This window comes from Micropterus salmoides, unplaced genomic scaffold (genome assembly GCF_014851395.1).
Source record: "Micropterus salmoides isolate LMB-PRFRI ecotype aquatic unplaced genomic scaffold, ASM1485139v1 Ms_hic_scaffold_7, whole genome shotgun sequence".
Lineage (NCBI taxonomy): Eukaryota > Metazoa > Chordata > Actinopteri > Centrarchiformes > Centrarchidae > Micropterus > Micropterus salmoides.
In genome coordinates this window covers 19536217-19557148 of record NW_024044459.1, presented here as the reverse complement: position 1 = coordinate 19557148, position 20932 = coordinate 19536217, and the positions used below count along the sequence as shown (strand labels likewise).

Here is a 20932-nt window from a genome sequence, read left to right as displayed (position 1 = left end):
GTATTTTGTTATGATGATATTGTTAACTTTAAATTTAAAAGTGTTCCTAAAGATTCCTCCAAGCTGGATTTGAAAGGGAAGAAATCTATAGTTTATAGATTTGGAACTCAGCCAATCGTGCAAGGTTCTCCATAAATTTTGGTTCGTGGCTCATGCATAAAATGGGTGCTCTGTTCTTTCTACATCTGTGTCAGACTGCTGTGGTGAAACTACAATGGTGCTTTGCTGCCGCAAAGAATCATCTCCTTTCCTTTTGTAAACGACGGTCCTGTGTAACCTATGCTAAAGGAAATAAGACAGGAAGCACTGAAACACCTTTATTTAGCATTTAGAGAATTTGACCGGTACTTACCACGGCTGACACTTAGATACTTCTGGGTCATTTTGCTGTTAATAACCTTTTCAAGCAAAAAACAAAACAAACACAAAAACAACTATCCGAACTCAACCGTAGCCTCTGGTAGAAAAAGTATGTTTGGAAAATGTTTCTTAACACAGCACCAGGAAAACCAGTATAAGTGATACAAATCAAACTAGATACAGAATCTAGTGCGAGATAGAGGCAGACAGTGGTATAACAGAAACTTGACTGAATTATTCCAACTCAGCTTTTTAACAGTAACTGATAAACACTTACCTGTGTAGACTGAGCCTTGCTTTTTCTGTACTTAAAACAGGGAGATGCGTCTTGAGAAGATAGAATTTGTATGTGTCCATGGCTCTGTGCGATTGTTTTCTCTGAAAAACAGTGGAGCAACTCAATACTTTGCAGTCATAACAATGTACATGTGATGTTGAACTGCACTCCTTAGACCTGTTTTTATTTCATGTCTGCAGCTGTGCTTTCTAACACTCAATAATATGATTGTTTAATAAAAAACAATAACAATAAAACCTATTCAAGGGTTTAAGGAATGTAAAGTAGCGAATGAAGTGATGAAGAAAAGATAGGTATGCTGAGCATGTCTCTTTCTTCACAATGACCACACAGCCTTGGGTTGACTCAATTTCCACTTTAATTCTTCTGGCCCCTTTTCTCTCAGTACTCGTGTCCCCCAACCTTTTCTTTGTGCGTCTTCAACACATCTTCACATCCAGGGTCTGGACAAAGGCTGCAGAACCAAGGCTAAAACTTCAAGCCAAGACAGGTAGGGTGGGGTGGGGTGGGGGGTGGGGTGGGGTGGGGGGTGGGTGGAAGAGAAGAGAACTCATCTTTTATTCAATTTCTTCCCCCCTGCTATTTCACAAGATTTTTTGTTAAGGTCTTTGCTTTCAGTGACGTCCTTCCTACAGTGGTGGACATTTAGAAACAGAGGCCTCCGTGATCTGTTCTTGTAACATCTGAGATCCAAGAAAAGTCTAAGAAATATAATTCACTGCTTGACTCGAAATACTTGTAATGACTGAAATAATACAAAAATATTACAAAATACAAATAATAAGAAATGAGGCACGAATGATGCGATGAAAACAGTTATTAGGACAAATTTGGGGATTGTTTAGAAAGAATTTATCTGCTCAGCAGTTTATATAATCCAACAACCATCAGACATACATTATGACACGTTTATCAAAGAGGAGGATGGAGGTAGAGTCAAACCAATTAAACAATCTAGGATCTGTTACTTTCAGCTATAAATGTTCTTTTTTTCCCCCCACACTTTCAGTTCAACATGGCCACAACACTGAAATTCCACATCTGGTGTACAGTCCCGTCTTCACCTTCATCACCAACAGTCCTCCTCGAGTATTCACAGGCTTTGAACTCACAGGTTTGCCTTTTACAGCATTTGTCAGTGATGCACACGTATGATGTCACTGCGTGGGGTAGGGCTTTGGCAGGTGGCACACAAGATGTGATTGGATGTTGCCATAGTGACAGAGTGCAGTGGTTGCGATTCCCTCCGAAGGCAGGAATGGCAGAGCAAGTGGCCGCAGGTTAGACGGTAGATGGACGATGCAGATTTCGAGTAAGCAGAGACCGAACAGGAGCATGCAGAGCATGTCTTCTCACCTGGCAAGCAAATGTGAGGGATAATTAAACAGTCAATGGATTTATATTTATTTAACATTAAACATTTCAGAAACATTTGACACATTCTAATACTTAAATTTGCGTTTTCATTGCATTTCAGGAGTTATTTTGTTAGATGCTGTAAATTAAGTCTTTGGTTTACCTCACTTTCTCTTAACCAATGAGATGCTCTGTCTTTCTAATTTCCTGCAACCCAAAATGCCACTCTACAGTAGTCTACAGTGTTTTTTCACTCACGTTTATGAGAAAATGAAAAATCAACAATTCTGGTTCTGCTGAAGTTTGGTCTATCAAGGCTCCTGTTGTGTAAGCGTAAAAATTAACAGCGATAAGGAAAAGGGATCTTTTTGAAGCCTGACGGACCGTATACTCCATTTTGTTTTTTAAGAAGTGCAGCCTCAGGCTCGCCTCTGAGTGACAGCATGGTTCTCCTTACCAATGTTAGTGGGCCCTGGTGAGACCATGTTGCTTTAGATTACCCGTGAGGCTCGAAATACAAGAAATCCATTTTGAGCAATTGAACCATCAATTTCAAGTTGGAGTTGCCTCATTCCTATAAATGTGAGGGTGTTTTTGCAAGCAGGGTGAAGGTGGTCACACACACAAGCTCAAAAGAGTTGTGCATGTGGTCTGAAATGGAGGCAGTGTTTTTAGCCATTTTTTAGTGAACATATGAATGCCTGGAACAGCACAGAATTGAATTCAGCAGCAGAAGTCATTTAAATAAGACAGATTTTAACTTCCTTTTTGCTGGGTCACCATTTGAATCCATTGCTTTCACTGCCAAGTAACTACATTAACGACAGTTGCCACCTCTTACAAAGGAGCAAGACACAACCCTTTTAAAAAGTGACCATTCACATTTACAGAGGACAGTATCTTTTGACTTTTGGGTGAGGTATTTCTGCTGTGTCTTTCAAAGTGGACTTTTCTAAATCCTACCTGTTGGCATGCTTGGAGGGCCTGCAGTCTGACGGTGCTGCGAGGTGTTCAGTGATTCAGAGTCAGGGACAACCCATCTCTGCTGGGACAAGTTGGAGGTGAAGGAGGGTCGGCCCTGCAGGGCGGAGAAGAGGGCCTCATCCAGGCTGGCAGACAAACGCTGCTCATGAGAGCTGCAGCCGGGGACTAAAGTACGGTTAAGTAGCAAACATGGACAAGGACAAGCAGCCAAGTCAGCGGGAATATAATGGTAAATATGTTTTAGGATCTCACAGAACATATACTCACCTGGAAACGCATCATTTCTTGGTCTTTTTGTTAGAGGTAGTTGCTTCTCAGCTGTCAACTCTTGTGTTGATTCTTCGGAAATTCCACTGAGATCTCGTTTCTTTCTTCTCTCTAACTGTGATTTATTATCCTTAGTTGGAGGCTGGGAGTGAGATATGCGAGTCCCATTATCTGATGAATGTCCTAAACCAGTGTCTTCTATTTGTGTAGTCCTTTCTCTGTTTCTGTTGCCAGCCTCAGACTGAATAACAGTGTTGTTTATTGAGGTTTTACTGAGACATGCAGAGTCCTGGGACTGCCCATCTACCTTGGAGGAAATAAGTCTTGAGGCCTGTGGATTCTCACCCTCCCCTTGTCTCCCCAACATACCATCCCTCTTTATCATCCCTTTCTGCAGAAGGAAGTGGTCAATGCGGCATTTCAGTTGGGGGTTAGGAAGAGGTTGGGACTTCGAAGTAAACGGGACGCCAGTGAAGGGGTCATTAAGGGGTCGACCCCAAGTGGCTTCCCTCTTCTGGTACTCCTCCAGTGTGGTGTTGTCGACTGACACCCCACTGGGCAGCAGCATGGGAAGCATCATTACCTCCTGGGTTATCGGGTCAAGGAACTCTTCTGGGATGGAAAGATTGCTGGAGACCGACAACAAGCCAGACAATCATCAACATGTCTGTCTTTTATTATTATAAAGGTCTATTTTATCTACAACAATCAGGGTATTGAACAGATTTTTAAAGACTGCTTTATATTAACACTTACCTTGGAGATGTGGCTGCTTGCAGTGGTGGATCTGTCAGGCTTACAGAAGGGGCAAAAAATGCAGGCCGTTGCAGCCGTCTTTCACTGGCCTCATGGACTCTTTTAATCCTCTCCACTTCTTCTGCTGGGCAGCAGCGAGCAGGTTGTCCCCACACAGCCAAAGCCTTGAGCCCCAGAGCAGACGCTGCACCGCCAAATGGCAGAGTCACACGTAGTTGTGTCACAGCGCCTAACGAGAGCAGACCCCGGCTCCAGAGCTCCTCTTGCCGACAGTTCGCAGGTTGCGGAGGAAGTGGGGAGAGGAGCGGGGGCCGGGGATTAAAGTTTGAACGAGTGAAACAGACTTGGGTTTCCTCCTTCAGTTCGCAACGACCCACCAGTTTAAACTCTGGTTCAGGATTACCGGGTTCAGTGTTTGACTGACACTTGAACACACAGTCCCTTCGTGGAGGCTCATCTAGAGCCTGTTCACCCCATTGCTGGGCCTGAAGACTCCACTGGCGGCCATTACAAGATTTACTGTTACGCTCTTGTTGTTTTTCTCTGCTCTGTTCATTGTGGTCCTTTACCTGCATCTGTTCCATTTGGTGAACCCGTTTGTGGCCTAGACCACAATTCTGTGAGGGTGGCCGATCAGCGCTGGTGCTGATCTCCAGTCTCTTGCAGGCCTGTCCTCGGTCCATACCCCAGGACCACAGCTCCACATCCACCCTGCAAAGCTCCACCTGGAAGCCAAACTTCAACGTCACCTGAGAGGAATGGAGGGCATAAATGGAAATTAATTTATTAATTATAGGGACAAATATATTACTAATGTTGCCACATACATATCCACTTTCATGAGTTTGCAAATATAAAAAAATATAGTATGGGTATTATGCTTGTAACTTGAATATAATATAGAAATATATATATAAAAATATTTTCAAGACCGCAATGCCATTCATGTTTCTGACAATATGAGATAGTGAAAAGGAAGAAAAGATTTAGGAACTTTGCTTGGCATCAGTTACAAAGAGCTTTACATTTTGGTGAGAATTTGCTTTAGACACACCAGCCTCACGGTGGAAAAGATAAAGAATTATATTTATGTGACAGCTGTAGTTCTAAATAGTTAAAATCAAATCCATACTGCAAGAGAAATGTAAGCTACTCTTCCTTAATATATAATGGCTTATTTTAATCTGGGTAAATGACATGCACATTTTCCCCAAATTACTTTTTAAAAAAAAGTTAATTATTCAAAGCAACAGGAGGAGGTACTCTTTGAGATTAGACTGTCACAGGCTACTGGTAAAGCTACCTGTACAGGCGGACGTAGGAAGTACTCCAGCTTGAAGCCCCGCCTCCGGAGAGCGGGGTCAGCTGACACAAGGTTTGTGACATCATAGCCATCTGCACACAGCTGCAGTTGAAAAATAAATTAGACAGGTATTTTAAAACACAAAAAGAGAGTAGCTACAGCATTATTACTCTCAACTGCTAGTAAAAAAGTCATTACAATGGTTAACAGATTTTTCTAGTGTGATAAATCAATTTAAATTGGTTTACCACAAAGACGTTAAGTGTTCATTTTAAGGAATACTATTATTACTTCACCAATAAATATGACCTATTCTGGAAAACATTTTAGTTTCGGGTGCTTGTCTCATTGGGCTCAGAGCAGCACATTCAAGTCTGACTAGACAATATTTAGATATGCTACAGAAAACTGGATGTGGAAGGAGAGGTGACAATATAGGAGTGAAGGAGTGTAGAGAAAACCAACCCAGCCATGATTACAAAATACTTATAAAAAGTACATAACAAGGTCAGTTGTGATTCAGTCTCCCACACACGAGTCTGCTTCTTTATTTTATTTGTCCTCCACCTCCATCTTTTGTAATTTCATCTCTATGTACATTGATTCTTCCCGTTTGTCACAACCCATATTGAGCCCATTCTTTAACTTCTTAAAAAGGAAAAAATAAGGTGAATGATGCTTTCATAAGACACTACTGGAGTGTAGAAATGTTGTTGTTGTTTTATATCCTAATTATTGCTAGGTCCATTATAATTAGAACTAACAGGAAAGCATTGAACATGTTAAATAAAAAGTTACATGATATGTCCATGAAATGTGTCACACCTTGTTGCAATGAACTGTTGTACAAAAGTGTGGCAGACAGAGATTCACAACCATATTCTCCAACCTGCAAAGACACAAATTGATTTTAGAGCTATACATATTGCCTTGCATCACTTGTAGTCAGCTTACAGGTCAAGGCAAAATGAGGCCGTCAGTGAATAAAACCGCTCATCACTGACTCACACTGGCCCACCACAATGTCCCACATTATTAGAGGGTAACCACACTTTTGTTAAATTGAATTGATTCGCCTCTCAAAAAAAACAGCGAGTTCAAGGAGGGCAACTCATACAGTGTTATTGTGTTAAGCAGTATAATGATAAATAAGGAGCTAGCGGCATTCACTTATGTTTGATGTCTGGCCAGTTAGTTAATTCCACACAGAAAACACATTTTCCATGAAGCACACAGCTCGGTTCTGTGGCTGCCACTAAGGATAGTGCTTAAATTAGTCTATTAATTGCTTAATCTTTCAAGCTGTAATGTTTAACATTACTTTCAGCTTTTCAAATGTGAGGATTTGTTGCAGTCCTTTGTCATATAGCAATGAAAAGTGAAACGTTATAGGTTTTGAACTGTTGGTAAGGTCACACATAACAACAACCCGAATAATGTTACACCACCTTACTCTGAGACCTTGGATGGACATTTGTCTGTTGATGATATTATGATGATGATGATATTGATCGAGAAAATAACTGGAAGATAATGAAAATAATATTACGTTTAGTTGCAGGCCCTGTTAACGTTAATATCCAGCTACTGGAAACTACAACGTTACAATTTAGCATCAAAGAAAATGAGTGATGTGCGCATGCAAAGATATTCTAGGCCCTAATGTTGAAGGCTCTGAGCCACACACATTAAGTTGGTCACAGATAAAAACATTAAGTTACATCGGTATCATCTTCCAAAGATTATGTGTACATATCACTCCTAGCTAGCCACAGGTGATCGCGGTGAAGTTAGTTTTAAGTTGGATATTCGACTAACACTCACTAAAATCACTTGCTCTTAACCACAGAGGTTTTGCTTGGTGATCATCAATAAATCACTGTTGTAATGACAACCCTCCCCAATGTTATTTTCAATCCCTTCTTGCTGAATTGCCCCTACCACTGAAAATTATGATAAAATAATTAGAATACATTACCCTCATGTAGCACACCTATTTTGATTGCCTACGCGTGGTTATTTTATTTTACATAAATAATTGCAGTTTAAGTTTATATTAATATTTTTACGGAAAAATAGCATTTTCTTTCAATAGCTTCTATGTCATGTGACCAAGGGACTTAAAACCAATGCTGAATTGTAGTACTAAACTGGAAACATGAGGCTCACCTTTCATATTAGATTCAAGTGCTGCTTGTATTCTATATTAATATTTTATGGAAACATTTGCATTTATTTTCAATAGCTTCCATGTCATGTGACCAAGGGACTTCAAACCAATGCGGATTGTAGTACTATACTGGAGAAATGACACACACCTCTTCATATTAGATTTGAGTGCTTCTTGTGTTTTATATTACATTTTATATGGAAAAATATGCTTTTTTCCCTAGTAGCTTCCATGTCATGCGAACCAGGGACTTCAAACCAATGCCAAATTGTAGTACTACACTGGACAAATGAGACACACTTCTCCATATTAGATTTCAGTCCTTCTTATGTTAATATTTTTATTGAAGAATCTGCATTCATATAAAATACAAGAAGCACTGAAATCTAATATGGGCAAGTCAACAAGAAGGTAGCATTTTAATGTCATTACAACGCAGCAAACCCCTGTGAACGTCTAATGAATACCCAACTTAAAGCTAACTTCACCGCGGTCTACAACCGTAAACAAATACGCTAAACGGATTAGCAATGTGATGTTGGCTAACACTGCCAATGCTAAGCCCAGACTGACAATGTTAACATTAGCTTAGAACTAAACTAAAGCAGACACAGCTTACTTTACTTGGTCGTTGACAAACGTCGCTGTCTTGACGCTCCTCTGACCAACTGGTTGGCTGTGGAAGGTAGCTAATCGCTACTAGCCACAAGCTAGTTTGGCACAACTAGGGAAGCCGAGACGAGACATGCTTCACATTTTTAATTGCGAAATTCACCAGTTTCCATGGGGGCGCAACAGGTGTTGAGTACATTAAAGACTATGTTTAAATTATAGTTAGCTGCGTGTCCGCTGACATTTATGTGTTCATTACCTCAGCACAGCTTGAATGTCTATGGCAAGCCATTTTAACATTCAATAGGTTTCACTTGACCATCCTTAACTGCGTTTTAGACATAAATGCATTTTGTCTATCTTGTCCTTTTCAGAGATGTATCTCCTCCTCCACGTGAAAGTTATCAGGGTTGCTCATCCTGCAGCTTGCAACATTTCAAGGACACGTTAATAGGATGCATGCTGTTCACAGCGAAGAACACCGGTTTTCTTTGGCTTGAGGTATATTTACTCACTATTACACCTTTCCTTAATTCCTGTGTATCTTAATTCTACGGTGTCTGCCTTGAAGAACAGTACCCATTATATTACGAACAATGATTCCCAAAATCTAAAAAAAAAACAATGCAATGTCTATTTGCAACCCCTCCTCACAGGTTATATTATGTTTATGGATTTTTACACAGCCAGGTCCATGGTGAATGTACTTTAAATCAAGTAGGCCTACTGTACTTACAGTAAGTACAGTTTTGAGGTACTTATACTTCAGCACTTCGATTTTATTCTACTTTACACTTCACTACGTTTCAGAGGGAAATATTGTTGGCTAGTTTTACTCCACTATATTTATGTGACAGCTGTAGTTCTTTGTTGTGATGCAGATTAAGATTTTACATACAAAAAATTCAAGCAACCTGTAAAATAATATGCATGAGAAAATAATCCATGACGTTAATGTATCAGTACTAATAATTAAATAACAGGTGCAGAGAGAGGAGGGGTGGTATTTTATGAGGATTTGGGGAGTTGCAGAGAGATTTGTGCAGGATAAATATAAGGCAGTGTGACAACGGTGGGGTGTGCGGAAGGAATGACCAATGGGTTCGAGGTGGGATTACATCAAGGACCGGCTGTTTCTTGTTTGCAGTGGTGATGGGCAGGTTGACAGACGAGATCAGGCCGGAGTCTCCGTGGACTATGATGTTCACGGATAACATTGTGATCTGTAGTGAGCGTAGGGAGCAGGTTGAGGAAAGCCTGGAGAGGTGGAGGTGTGCACTGGAGAGAAGAGGAATGAAAGTCAGTTGGAACAAAACTGAATACATGTGCATGAATGAGAGGAAGCACAGCAGGATTGAGTTGATGCGAGAAGAAGAGGTGGCAAACGTGGATGAGTTTAAATACTTGGGGTCACCTGTTCAAAGTAATGGGGAGAGGTGAAGAAGAGACTGCAGGCAGAGTGGAGTGGGTGAAGAGTGTCAGGAGTTAAAAGGAATGTTTACAAGACGGTTTTGAGACCAGCTATTCTGTATGGTTTGAGGGTGGTGGCACTGATGAAAAGACAGGAGTTGTGCTAGAGGTGGCAGATTTGAAGATGCTGAGATTTTTGTTGGTTAGACAGTTTGAAGAAACAGGAGAAACACTGGCTATATCAGGAGAAGAATACTGAAGATGTGAAGAAAAAAAGAAACAAGTAGTAACAGAAGCCATTCTGCATAACTTACAGTAATTTTGATACTTATTTTGTAGATAATACATCTGTACTTTTACTCAAGTAAGAATTTAAATGCAGGACTTTTACTCTTCATGGATTATTTCCACAGTATGGCATTGTGAATTATATTCAAGTACAAGATCTGAATACCTCTTCCACCACTGGCCATGTCAACCAAATATTACAGTACTAGTCCTTTTTGCTTAATACTTTTTAGAGGTGTGGAGGAGCAGCAATCAACAAGACATTTTTGTTAAAAGGAGGAGAAAAGCAGTGAATGGACCAAAGTCTGAAAAAATAAACCTACTTTTTTCTAGCACAAATAACATCAGTCATCAATCATTTCATGACCCTTGTCTTTTTTTCTTAAGGGGGGGTCCTGAGCCCAAGGTTAGCAAGGTTAGCAACCACTGGGATGAAGGATACAGTGCCTTGCGAAAGTATTTGGCCCCCTTGAACTTTTCGACCTTTTGCCACATTTCAGGCTACAGACAAGAATCAACAAGTGGGACACAATTATGAAGTGGAACGAAATTTATTGGATATTTCAAACTTTTTTAACAAATAAAAAACTGAAAAATTGGGCGTGCAAAATTATTCAGCCCCTTTACTTTCAGTGCAGCAAACTCTCTCCAGAAGTTCAGTGAGGATCTCTGAATGATCCAATGTTGACCTAAATGACTAATGATGATAAATAGAATCCACCTGTGTGAAATCAAGTCTCCGTATAAATGCACCTGCTCTGTGATAGTCTCAGAGGTCTGTTTAAAGCGCAGTGAGCATCATGAAGAACAAGGAACACACCAGGCAGGTCCGAGATACTGTTGTGGAGAAGTTTAAAGCCGGATTTGGATACAAAAAGATTTCCCAAGCTTTAAACATCCCAAGGAGCACTGTGCAAGATAATATTGAAATGGAAGGAGTATCAGACCACAGCAAATCTACGAAGACCCGGCCGTCCCTCTAAACTTTCAGCTCATACAAGGAGAAGACTGATCAGAGATGCAGCCAAGAGGCCCATGATCACTCTGGATGAACTGCAGAGATCTACAGCTGAGGTGGGAGACTCTGTCCATAGGACAACAATCAGTCGTATACTGCACAAATCTGGCCTTTATGGAAGAGTGGCAAGAAGAAAGCCATTTCTTAAAGATATCCATAAAAAGTCTCGTTTAAAGTTTGCCACAAGCCACCTGGGAGACACACCAAACATGTGGAAGAAGGTGCTCTGGTCAGATGAAACCAAAATCGAACTTTTTGGCAACAATGCAAAACGTTATGTTTGGCGTAAAAGCAACACAGCTCATCACCCTGAACACACCATCCCCACTGTCAAACATGGTGGTGGCAGCATCATGGTTTGGGCCTGCTTTTCTTCAGCAGGGACAGAGAATATGGTTAAAATTGATGGGAAGATGGATGGAGCCAAATACAGGACCATTCTGGAAGAAAACCTGATGGAGTCTGCAAAAGACCTGAGACTGGGACGGAGATTTGTCTTCCAACAAGACAATGATCCAAAACATAAAGCAAAATCTACACTGGAATGGTTCACAAATAAACATATCCAGGTGTTAGTATGGCCAAGTCAAAGTCCAGACCTGAATCCAATCGAGAATCTGTGGAAAGAACTGAAAACTGCTGTTCACAAACGCTCTCCATCCAACCTCACTGAGCTCGAGCTGTTTTGCAAGGAGGAATGGGCAAAGATTTCAGTCTCTCGATGTGCAAAACTGATAGAGACGTACCCCAAGTGACTTCCAGCTGTAATCGCAGCAAAAGGTGGCGCTACAAAATATTAACTTAAGGGGGCTGAATAATTTTGCATTCCCAATTTTTCAGTTTTTTTATTTGTTAAAAAAGTTTGAAATATCCAATAAATTTTGTTCCACTTCATGATTGTGTCCCACTTGTTGTTGGTTCTTCACAAAAAATTACAGTTTTATATCTTTATGTTTGAAGCCTGCAATATGGCAAAAGGTCAAAGTTCAAGGGGGCCGAATACTTTCGCAAGGCACTGTACATGCCTAGAATTATTCCATCCTTCTGGTCAATCTTTTCAAGGCTGATTGCCAGAATCAAATCTTAAACTCCAGGTGGGTCTTAACCACAGGACAAATGAGATGCTCAGTGACAAAAAGCGCTGAATTATTCACATATCTTTATTAGTTCTGCTGAATTTTAACAAAGGGGTGGGTTTTAATCAAGCCAGAACAGTACTAATAACATAAACGCAAACAATAGATTTGAAACATGTATAAAACTGGTAGCATTTTGTTCTCTAAACAATGCAATACTGTAACTACATTTATCACCTACATCAAAAGGAACATCATTTTTGGACAGGGTTGCTATGAATGCACCATTATGATAGGCCAACAGGCTATCTACACAGTTTTTAAAAAAACACAAAGGAAAGCTCAAATGGCACGTATTTTTCTCTGTCAGTTCACCATAATATAATAACAGTAATAAAGATGATAATACTATGTAATACCTTAGAGATAAGTTAATATTCTTGAGCAACATCTTTGTATGCTGGCATAAACAACACTTATAAAAGCCATGATATTCACATCTGAGTCTACTGTACATCAGAACTCGTGTGTAGGACACTACATAGTGCAGTTAGCCTGAACGCTCCCCTCAAAGAGGCAGACTCCACCTTCTGATTTTTTTTTACTTCCTTCTCCCCTGCTTTGTCTAAATGAAATATACAGAAGAAAGTAGAGTTTCCCAGGATATACAAACTCCCTCAGTCTCACTGTTCTTGTGTCAAGCTTTGATGTACATCTTACTCTACTCAACACCCCCACCTCCAAAAATTAATTAATAAATCTTTACTTGTTGTATTGCCACTAGTCCCTCTATCCTCAATCTCTTAAGCTGAAGCTTTTCATATGTTTACACACATGCACACACCCGCTCTCACACACACACACACACACACACACACACACACACACTTACAATCTATGACTATAAGTAAGTATTTCTTTCTAGTATATCATACATTCTATAAATTTGTTTTTAACTTTGGGAATACTGACTGATTTCTCAGAGTTCTTGGCTGTAAATGCACAAAGACACAATTATCATAATAACCAAATTCAAATTGTGTACTTCCATTCACATTCTGCAGTTCATTGAGAAGAAAGTTGAGCTGGGAGTGCTGTGAAAGCTCTCTAATGACCTCTAGTGTGTGTTTTTAGTCACCGCAGACAGATCTGCAGTGAAAGGCAAACCAGGTTCTCCCATGTCTTAAAACCTATTCTATATTCAGTTGGGGTTGATTATCTGCTAAACATATCTATTTAATTCAATTTGTAGAAAATATAAACTCTGTCGGTCTTCATGATGTGTTTAAATGGCTCATGCATGTTGGACCCTGTGCATGAAATGACTTGAAAACTGAATCAAGAGTCACTTTTAACCCCATTGTCTGCAATGGGATTTTAAATGAAATAGTCCAGCCATGTGTAATACTGTTGTGTAACTGGTTTACTGATATTATAATTAAAGCACTGAAAATGATAATCACACTGATTTTTTTTTTCATCTATTCCCAGCATTAGTTATTCTCTTATGCACGTGGGAAAGAATGGAGTAAGGCGCTCTCTGGCCAAAAAACGTTAACATCACACACTCTGACCACTAGTTCTACTTTGAAATTACCAGTGACACAGACTTACAATGAATAAATACAGCATAATATTCTTGTTGATCATTTCTGACAATATCCCTGATTGTCTTGGTCCTTTTCTAGCATGGGCATTAAATGCCCCCCTGTGTGAGTGCTGTAATCTAAACATTGTCATTTAACATTTTGTTTTTCTCCCGTCCATCAGTGTGGCACACTTTTCATGAGCACTGATTATGTAGTATGTAGTAGTGTGCAACCAGTGAGAGAAAGGCTGCTTAGAAGTTGAAAAATCACTGATTGAATGTAGTTCAACTTCTGGTTCAGATGACCTGCTTGTTACTGATAATGTTTGCAGTCTGCTTTTGTTGCTGTTTAGTATCTATAGTTGCTTTGAAAAGTATGTCAAACTGCACTGATTTATTCTATTGTAGACTGACATGTTTTTCAACTGTATGCTGAAGTGATTTTGAGTGAGAGGCCTTGACACTGTGAGTGTATTGAACTGGACAATTGGTTTCATGGAGCTGTCTCTATATCTCAGTGGACTCTATCCTCTCCAGGCGTGAGGGTCCAGCCCAGGGAGGGGCAAGCTGGTGGAGAGAAGGAGGGCCCTTCTGGTCTTCACAAGGTGGGGAGATGGTGAGGGCGATGGGGCCAGATAGAGAGGGTGTGGGCTGAGGAGAGAGAGGTGAGAGGGCTGGTGGTGGAGAACTGGAAGAGGTGGGGGAGGTGGTGGTGGTAGTGGTAACAGTGGTGGTGGTGGACGTTGTGTTTGGTTTGGCTCCCAACTGGCTCATGCGTTTTTCCAAAGCTTGGTTCTTCTGCAGAGTTTCCACATAGCTGAGCTGCAGCTGTGCCTGGTATTTCAAAACCCGTTCTTTCTCGTCCTGCCAGGTGTGTCGCTCCTGGTCGAAGTTGAGTGCCTGACGCTCTCGTTGCTGCCGTTCCAGGCGCAATGCGGCCTGCAGCTGCTCTAGTTGCCTGCGCAGTTCCCCTGCCTCATCCCAGTGACCCTCCTGGACTCGCTGAGGCTGGTGGGAATCCTGACGCAGCTGTACCTCTTGGCAGAGCTGGGCCTCATGACGTAGCTGGGCCTCTTGACGCATTTGGGCCTCATGGCAGAGCTGGGCCTCCTGACGAAGATGGGCCTCCTGACGGAGCTGAACCTCTTGGCGTAGTTGGGCTTCATGCCGGAGATGAGCATCCTGGCGGAGTTGGGCCTCTGGTCGGATTTGGGCGTCCTGACGCATTCGGATTTCCTGCTGCATGTGTGCATCTTGGCGCTGCTGCACATCACGCCATTGAGCTTCTTCACGTTGCTGCCTCTCCTGTCTCTGAGCTTCCTGCCGCTGGGCTTTGGCTTCATCACTCTGAAGACTCAACAGGGTGTCAGATGTGGGGGTGAGGGAGTTGGTTGACGAATCAGTGGGGTTACGTGGGCAGTGGACAACTCCCCAGGGGGGCAACAGCCCTGCAGCAGCTAAGTTAGGGCTTATGACAACTTCTGCTCCTCTGCTCGCCTCACTCAGAGCCCGTTTTAAACTCAGCACCTCTGCCTCAAATACACCCAGCTTCTCTCTGAGGATGGACACCTGTAGAAAGGAAAATATATTTCACAGGAAAATATAATTTGAAAGTTTTAAACATAGTATTTGACTGTCAATATTTCTGTGCATGTCAAGTCAAATCAAGTCAGTATTTTTTTTTTAAGTTAGCAGCAGTTACGGATGATTGTATTGTCATTTGTTAGACCAGTCAGTCGAATCAAGTGAGACTATACTACAAACAGAAAAAATAGTGAGCTTTGATAGCGGGAAAGCAATCTACTTAGTCCAGGCAATTTCCACATTAAAGCTGTAGTCTGACATCAGTTTATATTAAAACATTATATTTAAACTTGCTTATGAACTCACGTCTGTATTTTGTTGTTTTTTCCTGGCACTGTTTTCTGTTGATGCTTGAGGAATGTTCACTTATTTTACTTTTGCATAAATTGTAAATTGTACTTAACCAAAGACGAATAATGCTCTTGATCTTGCAGGCTCTTTACACAAGCTCATACAGCACAAAGGAAAAATTGTTGCGGCTTTAATATATAACGTTGCCCAATCCCCAATTTGTCCCAGTCTCCTCGCCAAGTTTTTGGAATCCCTCTGAAGGATTGTGAGGATTAAACGCTCAACAAACTAGATTTAGTGGTAAGCATCCCAATCCTGCAATCTCACTTGTTGTAAACTATATTTTGACTGCTTTGGGTGGTAATCCGCATTGCTCTTTTCATAGACCTTTCTAAAGCCTTTGATAAAGTCGACCATTCCCTGCAACTACACAAGATTTTCATCCTAGGCTTAGAATAATGTGAGCCTCACGTCCTATAGCTTGTAGTAAGTTTTGCATTACCACCATTTTTAAACATAGCTGAGGGAGATGCACAAAATCTAGTCACCTTCAACATATAGTGAGAATAATGTCTTGTTCATAAATTCTACTAATATACAATTGTACGTTGATAACACAGATCTGATTTTCCAACCAGATAGTGTGACAAACTATTGTTCTTTAATATTACTACAGTGGATAGAAAAAGTCTACACACCCCTGTTAAAATGCCAGGTTCTTATGATGTAAAATAATGAGACAAAGATAAATCATGTCAGAACATTTCCACCTTTAATGTGACCTATAATGTGAACAATTCAATAGAAAAACAAATTGAAATCTTTGAGGGGGAAAAATGAAAAATAAAAACCTATCTGGCTGCATAAGTGTGCATACCCTCTTATAACTGGGGATGTGGCTATGTTCAGAATTAACCAATCACATTCAAACTCAGGTTAACTAGAAGTCATTACACACCTGCCATCATTTAAAGTGACTCTGATTAATCACAAATAAAGTTCAGCTGTTCTAGTCGGATTTTCCTGATATTTTCTTAGTTGCATCTCCGATTAAAAGCCATGGTCTGCAGAGAGCTTTCAAAGCATCAGAGAGATCTCATTGTTGAAAGACATAAACCAGGAGACGGGTACAAAAGAATTTCCAAAGCATTAGATATACCATGGAACACAGTGAAGACAGTCATCAAGTGGAGAAAATATGGCACAACTGTGACTTTACCAAGTACTGGACGTCCCTCCAAAATTGATGAAAGGTAAAAAGAGAAAACTGGTCTGGGAGGCTTCCAAGAGGCCTACAGCAACATTAAAGGAACTGCAGGAATTTCTGGCAAGTACTGGCTGTGTGGTACATGTGACAACTATCTCCCGTATTCTTCATATGAATGGGCTATGGGGTAGGGTGGCAGGACGGAAGCCTTTTCTTCAATTGAATTGTTCACATTATAGGTCACATTAAAGGTGGAAAAAGTTCTGACATGATTTATCTTTGTCTGAACCTGGCATTTTAACATGGGTGTGTAGACTTTTTCTATCCACTGTATATAATATTGTACTTTCCCCCCCCACATCTGTTATATTATTTTATATTATTGGAAAAATAGCACAAAATTTGTCTGACTCATGATAAAAGCACATATATATATATAATTATACGTTGCCCAAAGGCAGTCACCTTTTTGCTCCTAATTAAAAATGATATGACTCAGAAATATTTATGCTTACAAATTAGCCTATTATTATATCTTAGACCAAACTGGGGTGAAACTTAGCTTACCTCTGACAGAGTCCTCCTCAGCTCTCCCTCACACTTCTCCAGCTCCAGACTCTTGGTACTGTAGGAGTCCTTCAGGCCCAGCATGGTCTCCTCTCGCTCCCTTAGCTGGGCATTGAGCTCTTTCAGCTGGCCTCTCAGGGCCACCATCTCTCCAGCTCGCTGGGTGACTTCAGCCTGACTTTCCCTCAGCTGCTGCTTCAACAGGGAGATCTCTCCCGCCTTCTGACACACCTGCCACACGAAGAACGAGTTAGTGGGTTAGTATTTAAGTGCTATGGTAAATTTACTCCTAATCCCATTGCATACAAGTGGGTTGCATGTACACACATACTTTCAGACAAAGACCGCTTTATGCACACCCTTGTACTCAGCGCTCCACTGCTCAGTCTACCATGATGTAACCCTGATAACATTTTCCTGAACTAGTCAAGCGCACCACCTCATGGACTCCTATCTCACCTCCCACTTGGTCTCCTCCAGACGAGGCAAGATGTCAGCCTGCTCCTTCCTGTAATCCAGACACTTTCTCTCCAGCTCCTCTCTCTGGGCCAACAGAGCTGCCATCTCCTCCTGGAGCCTCCTCTTGTCCTGGGACAGACGGCTTATCTGGGCCTGCAGGGCAGTCTGGGAGCGCTGAGCACGACGGGTAACCTGCAGACAAAATGTACATACACAGTGTAAGCAGGTCTGCAAATAACGATACTTTTCATTGTCGATTCCATCTGTTGGTTATTTTATAATTTAATAGTACATCAAACAATAGTTGTTTGGTTTATAAAAGATTAGTCTAGAAAATGTCTTAATTCTTTTATTAGTCTTTCCCAAAAACCAAAATGACATCCTCAAATGTCTTGGTATTGCCCCACTAGCCCGCCCCAAAACTGTTGCTAAGTTGGATCAAAGTATCTAGTGTGTTCACCTGCTGAAGGCGCGAGGCATAGTTCTGTCTCAGCTCGTCCATCTGTCGCTCCCAGACACGTTGCTTCTCCTCAAACACCTGAATGATTGCTGCCTCACTTTGGTCCAAGTTTCTGCGCATATGTTGCACCTGGTAGAAAAGAGGAAGAAGGGAGCCAGAAAGCAGCTACTTAAATATTAAAAGTGAAAGAAATCCAACTTGGACAACAAAATGTGGGATATCAATAGTCAGCTGCTAAAAAACTGCTCAAGATACAGTTTGCTGGTAAACTGCATGAAGGCTGTGATGTGAGCACCCCAATAAAAATTCCATTCATCTCCACTGTATTGGGGTGGCAGCAGAAATTTTAGAAACAGAGATTTTAACACTGGGGAAAGTAAATGGTTATAATTTGGGTGAACTGAGTCTTTAAACATTACATTTATTTATTTTGCTGACACTTTTATCCAAAGTGACTTACAATTGCTATACATGTCAGAGGTCACACGCCTCTGGAGCAATGAAGGGTTAAGGACACAATGGTGGATGGGTTACAGTGGGGGATTGAACCCAGGTCTCTCACACCACATGCATGGTCTTATCCATTGCGCCATCACCACCCACCACTAAACAGCTGGCAAATATCCTTTTTAATGGAGTGCCCTCAAAGTGCAAAACAGCTGCTAATCAGACATTTCTGAGTGGCCTCTGACCTCTTGTTCTTTCTCCCACAAGCGGTCCTCTAGGTCCTGGATGATGTCATCAGATGAGGGGGAGGGGCGTAGAGGTGCTGGGGCATCACTCAGGTGGCTCAGTCTCTGATAGGACGAGGAGCTCTTTCCTGAGGAGGACCGGCCACTGTCTGAGGCGCTGAGCCCGTTCTGGAGGAAAGATCCACATGATGATGCGTTAAAGATGGTTAACAGCAAAGTGCATGAAGTGGTGGACTAAGTGAGAATGGATGATGGCCATACCTGGTAGCCAGGCTTTTCCAGCTTGTCCAGGGCTGCAGCTGCCCCAACCATGCCCAACCTGTTGATGTGGCTGGTAGAAGCACTGAGAGGCCCCAGGACTGCTGGGGGCCCACAACCAGACCCCGAGCCTGTATAGGTGGGCAGGCTGGTCAGGGAGTTCCTCCCTGAGTCAGACATCCCTCCCTGAACCACTTCATTCCCATTTCCCCCACCCTCACTTCTGCTGACCCTCACTGGGCTGTCCTGGTCCAGGAGCAGGGCCTCTGGGACCTCTCCTGATTCCCCTCCTGCTCCGTCCCTCCCTCTCCTGCCTCCTCTGCTCTCACTGAACCCTTCACTCCTTGCCTCAGTCTTGCCCTCGCTCCCAGCCCCTCCTGCCTGGCCCACCAGGTTCTGCATGGAGTGGAAGCTCTTGGGAACCACTGGCTTGAAGGCAGAGGGACGAACGAGTCCTGAGTTGTTCTGCATTGCCTACAAAAGAGATGGAGGAAGGAAGGAAAGACAGTAAGAGAAACAGATACATTACTGCAGCTCTGAGACAAAAATACACTGCAGCCAAAGATTCAATGACATAATTCAGCATTTTGATGTGTTAAGCATAATAACACAATATAATACATATCGTGATATATTTGGAACTGCTTGAGATGTATTTGTTTATTTCCTGAGACACTTTAATCCTTGCAAATAGGTATATGCCAGATGGAATAAATAATTTTCTAAAGGTTGGGGTTTTGATTTCAAGTCTTAATACAATACTCACATATCCATTAAGTGTTATAGGTGGCTATAATCATTCCTCCTATCCATGCTGGCCATGAGGTGATACCATTCTAATGTGACTCCAAAGTAAGAGAGTGATGATGAGATTCACAGTTCTCGTTAAGTACCACCAAAGCTAATATGTAGCTTCAGCAGTCTTAGACAAAATAAAATAAATCTTCCAAAGTTATAGTCTTTTTAGTATGAAATTCCCCCCGTTTGCTGAACTGTGGTGGAGGAAATTTGGTACTAAAAAGACTCATCTGATTTGTCTAACTTGGCCACTGCTGAAGCCACACGATAGCTTTGGCTGAAATTTCTAATGCATATTTGCGCGGAATAAGCACAGTGAATTTTGTCCCCCCTCACTAACATTTGAGTTGCGCTACGTAGAGATCACTTCACCACCAGTATACAGCAACCAATAACTCTTTCAACATGCATGCAAGTTTTGAATCAAGTCACGCTTGAAAACTCTGAACCTATATTTTAAAAGTTTGAAATATGGTGTTCTACATCAGTGGGGTCCAAAACCTTTCTGCTTGCAACCCCTTGTCACAGGCTGCATATCTATGAGTTGTGAGCAGTTTAACTTAAGGGTGAGTTTCCTTTCTCTGACTGTTCCATTTCAATAGTTTCTAAAGGCCTGAAGACGTAAAATGAAACAAAGTCTTTAACAAGGAAAAAGCGAAGATTTGAGAACAGTTGGAAAAATAAACATAATGTTGTTTTTCACTATGTCCTACCCAGCTAATCGTTTTGTGACACCTTTGATAATTTTAATGATGACCCCCAGGTTGAGAACCATTGTCCTCAATCTTGAAGTACCTGCTCCAGTTTTCCCGACACTGGCAGGATCTTGGGCGGGTTGTGGTTTGGTGGGTTATGGCTGCCTGGATTGTTCTCACTATCACTTCTGGTGGCTGCCATCTCTCTGTGGTGGTGTTGGTTCATGCCAATGCTGTTCTTCTCGTTTCCTCCTCGGCCCACAATGTTCCCACAAACATCTAAACCTGCAGCCTGCATTTCCCTCTCTCTCTCTCTTTCCATCCTCTCGTTCTCCAGCCTCTCTCTTTCCCTCTCCCTCTCTCTTTCCCTCTCTCGCTCCCTCTCCCTTTCTATCTTCTCCCTCTCAATTCTTTCTCTTTCCCTCTCTCTGGCTC

At 41.7% G+C, this 20932-nt stretch overlaps 2 protein-coding genes across 2 annotated transcripts; both read right to left on the bottom strand.

The window, feature by feature from the left end:
* Nucleotides 1-1491: 1491 nt before the first annotated feature.
* Nucleotides 1492-8230, bottom strand: ubox5 (U-box domain containing 5). Its single transcript, XM_038703907.1, has 7 exons — nt 8114-8230; nt 6150-6213; nt 5325-5426; nt 4022-4770; nt 3266-3894; nt 2978-3163; nt 1492-2014 (listed from the first exon to the last, which is right to left on the bottom strand). Exons 2-7 carry the CDS (start codon nt 6201-6203, stop codon nt 1794-1796), a joined length of 1941 nt encoding a protein of 646 aa, XP_038559835.1. The 5' UTR covers nt 6204-6213; nt 8114-8230; the 3' UTR covers nt 1492-1793.
* A 3733-nt stretch (nt 8231-11963) lies between these two features.
* lzts3b (leucine zipper, putative tumor suppressor family member 3b) lies at nt 11964-20914 on the bottom strand. Its single transcript, XM_038703906.1, has 7 exons — nt 20598-20914; nt 19008-19478; nt 18747-18914; nt 18055-18183; nt 17595-17786; nt 17136-17366; nt 11964-15055 (listed from the first exon to the last, which is right to left on the bottom strand). The coding sequence occupies exons 1-7, from the start codon at nt 20817-20819 to the stop codon at nt 13994-13996; spliced, it is 2475 nt and encodes an 824-aa protein (XP_038559834.1). The 5' UTR covers nt 20820-20914; the 3' UTR covers nt 11964-13993.
* Nucleotides 20915-20932: the final 18 nt, after the last annotated feature.

Bases quoted from the DNA above. Each gene is read 5' to 3' on its own strand.
- lzts3b (XM_038703906.1), bottom strand. From the start codon at position 20,819: ATGGAAAGAGAGAGAGAGAGGGAAATGCAGGCTGCAGGTTTAGATGTT. The intron at 19,479-20,597 runs GTACTTCAAGAT...TCTCTTTTGTAG, and splicing joins TGTCGGGAAAACTGGAGCAG to GCAATGCAGAACAACTCAGG. The intron at 17,367-17,594 runs GTGAGATAGGAG...TTCGTGTGGCAG, and splicing joins TGGAGGAGACCAAGTGGGAG to GTGTGTCAGAAGGCGGGAGA.
- ubox5 (XM_038703907.1), bottom strand. From the start codon at position 6,203: ATGGTTGTGAATCTCTGTCTGCCACACTTTTGTACAACAGTTCATTGC. The intron at 3,164-3,265 runs GTGAGTATATGT...ACCGTACTTTAG, and splicing joins AAGAAATGATGCGTTTCCAG to TCCCCGGCTGCAGCTCTCAT. The intron at 2,015-2,977 runs GTAGGATTTAGA...TTTGCTTGCCAG, and splicing joins CCCTCCAAGCATGCCAACAG to GTGAGAAGACATGCTCTGCA.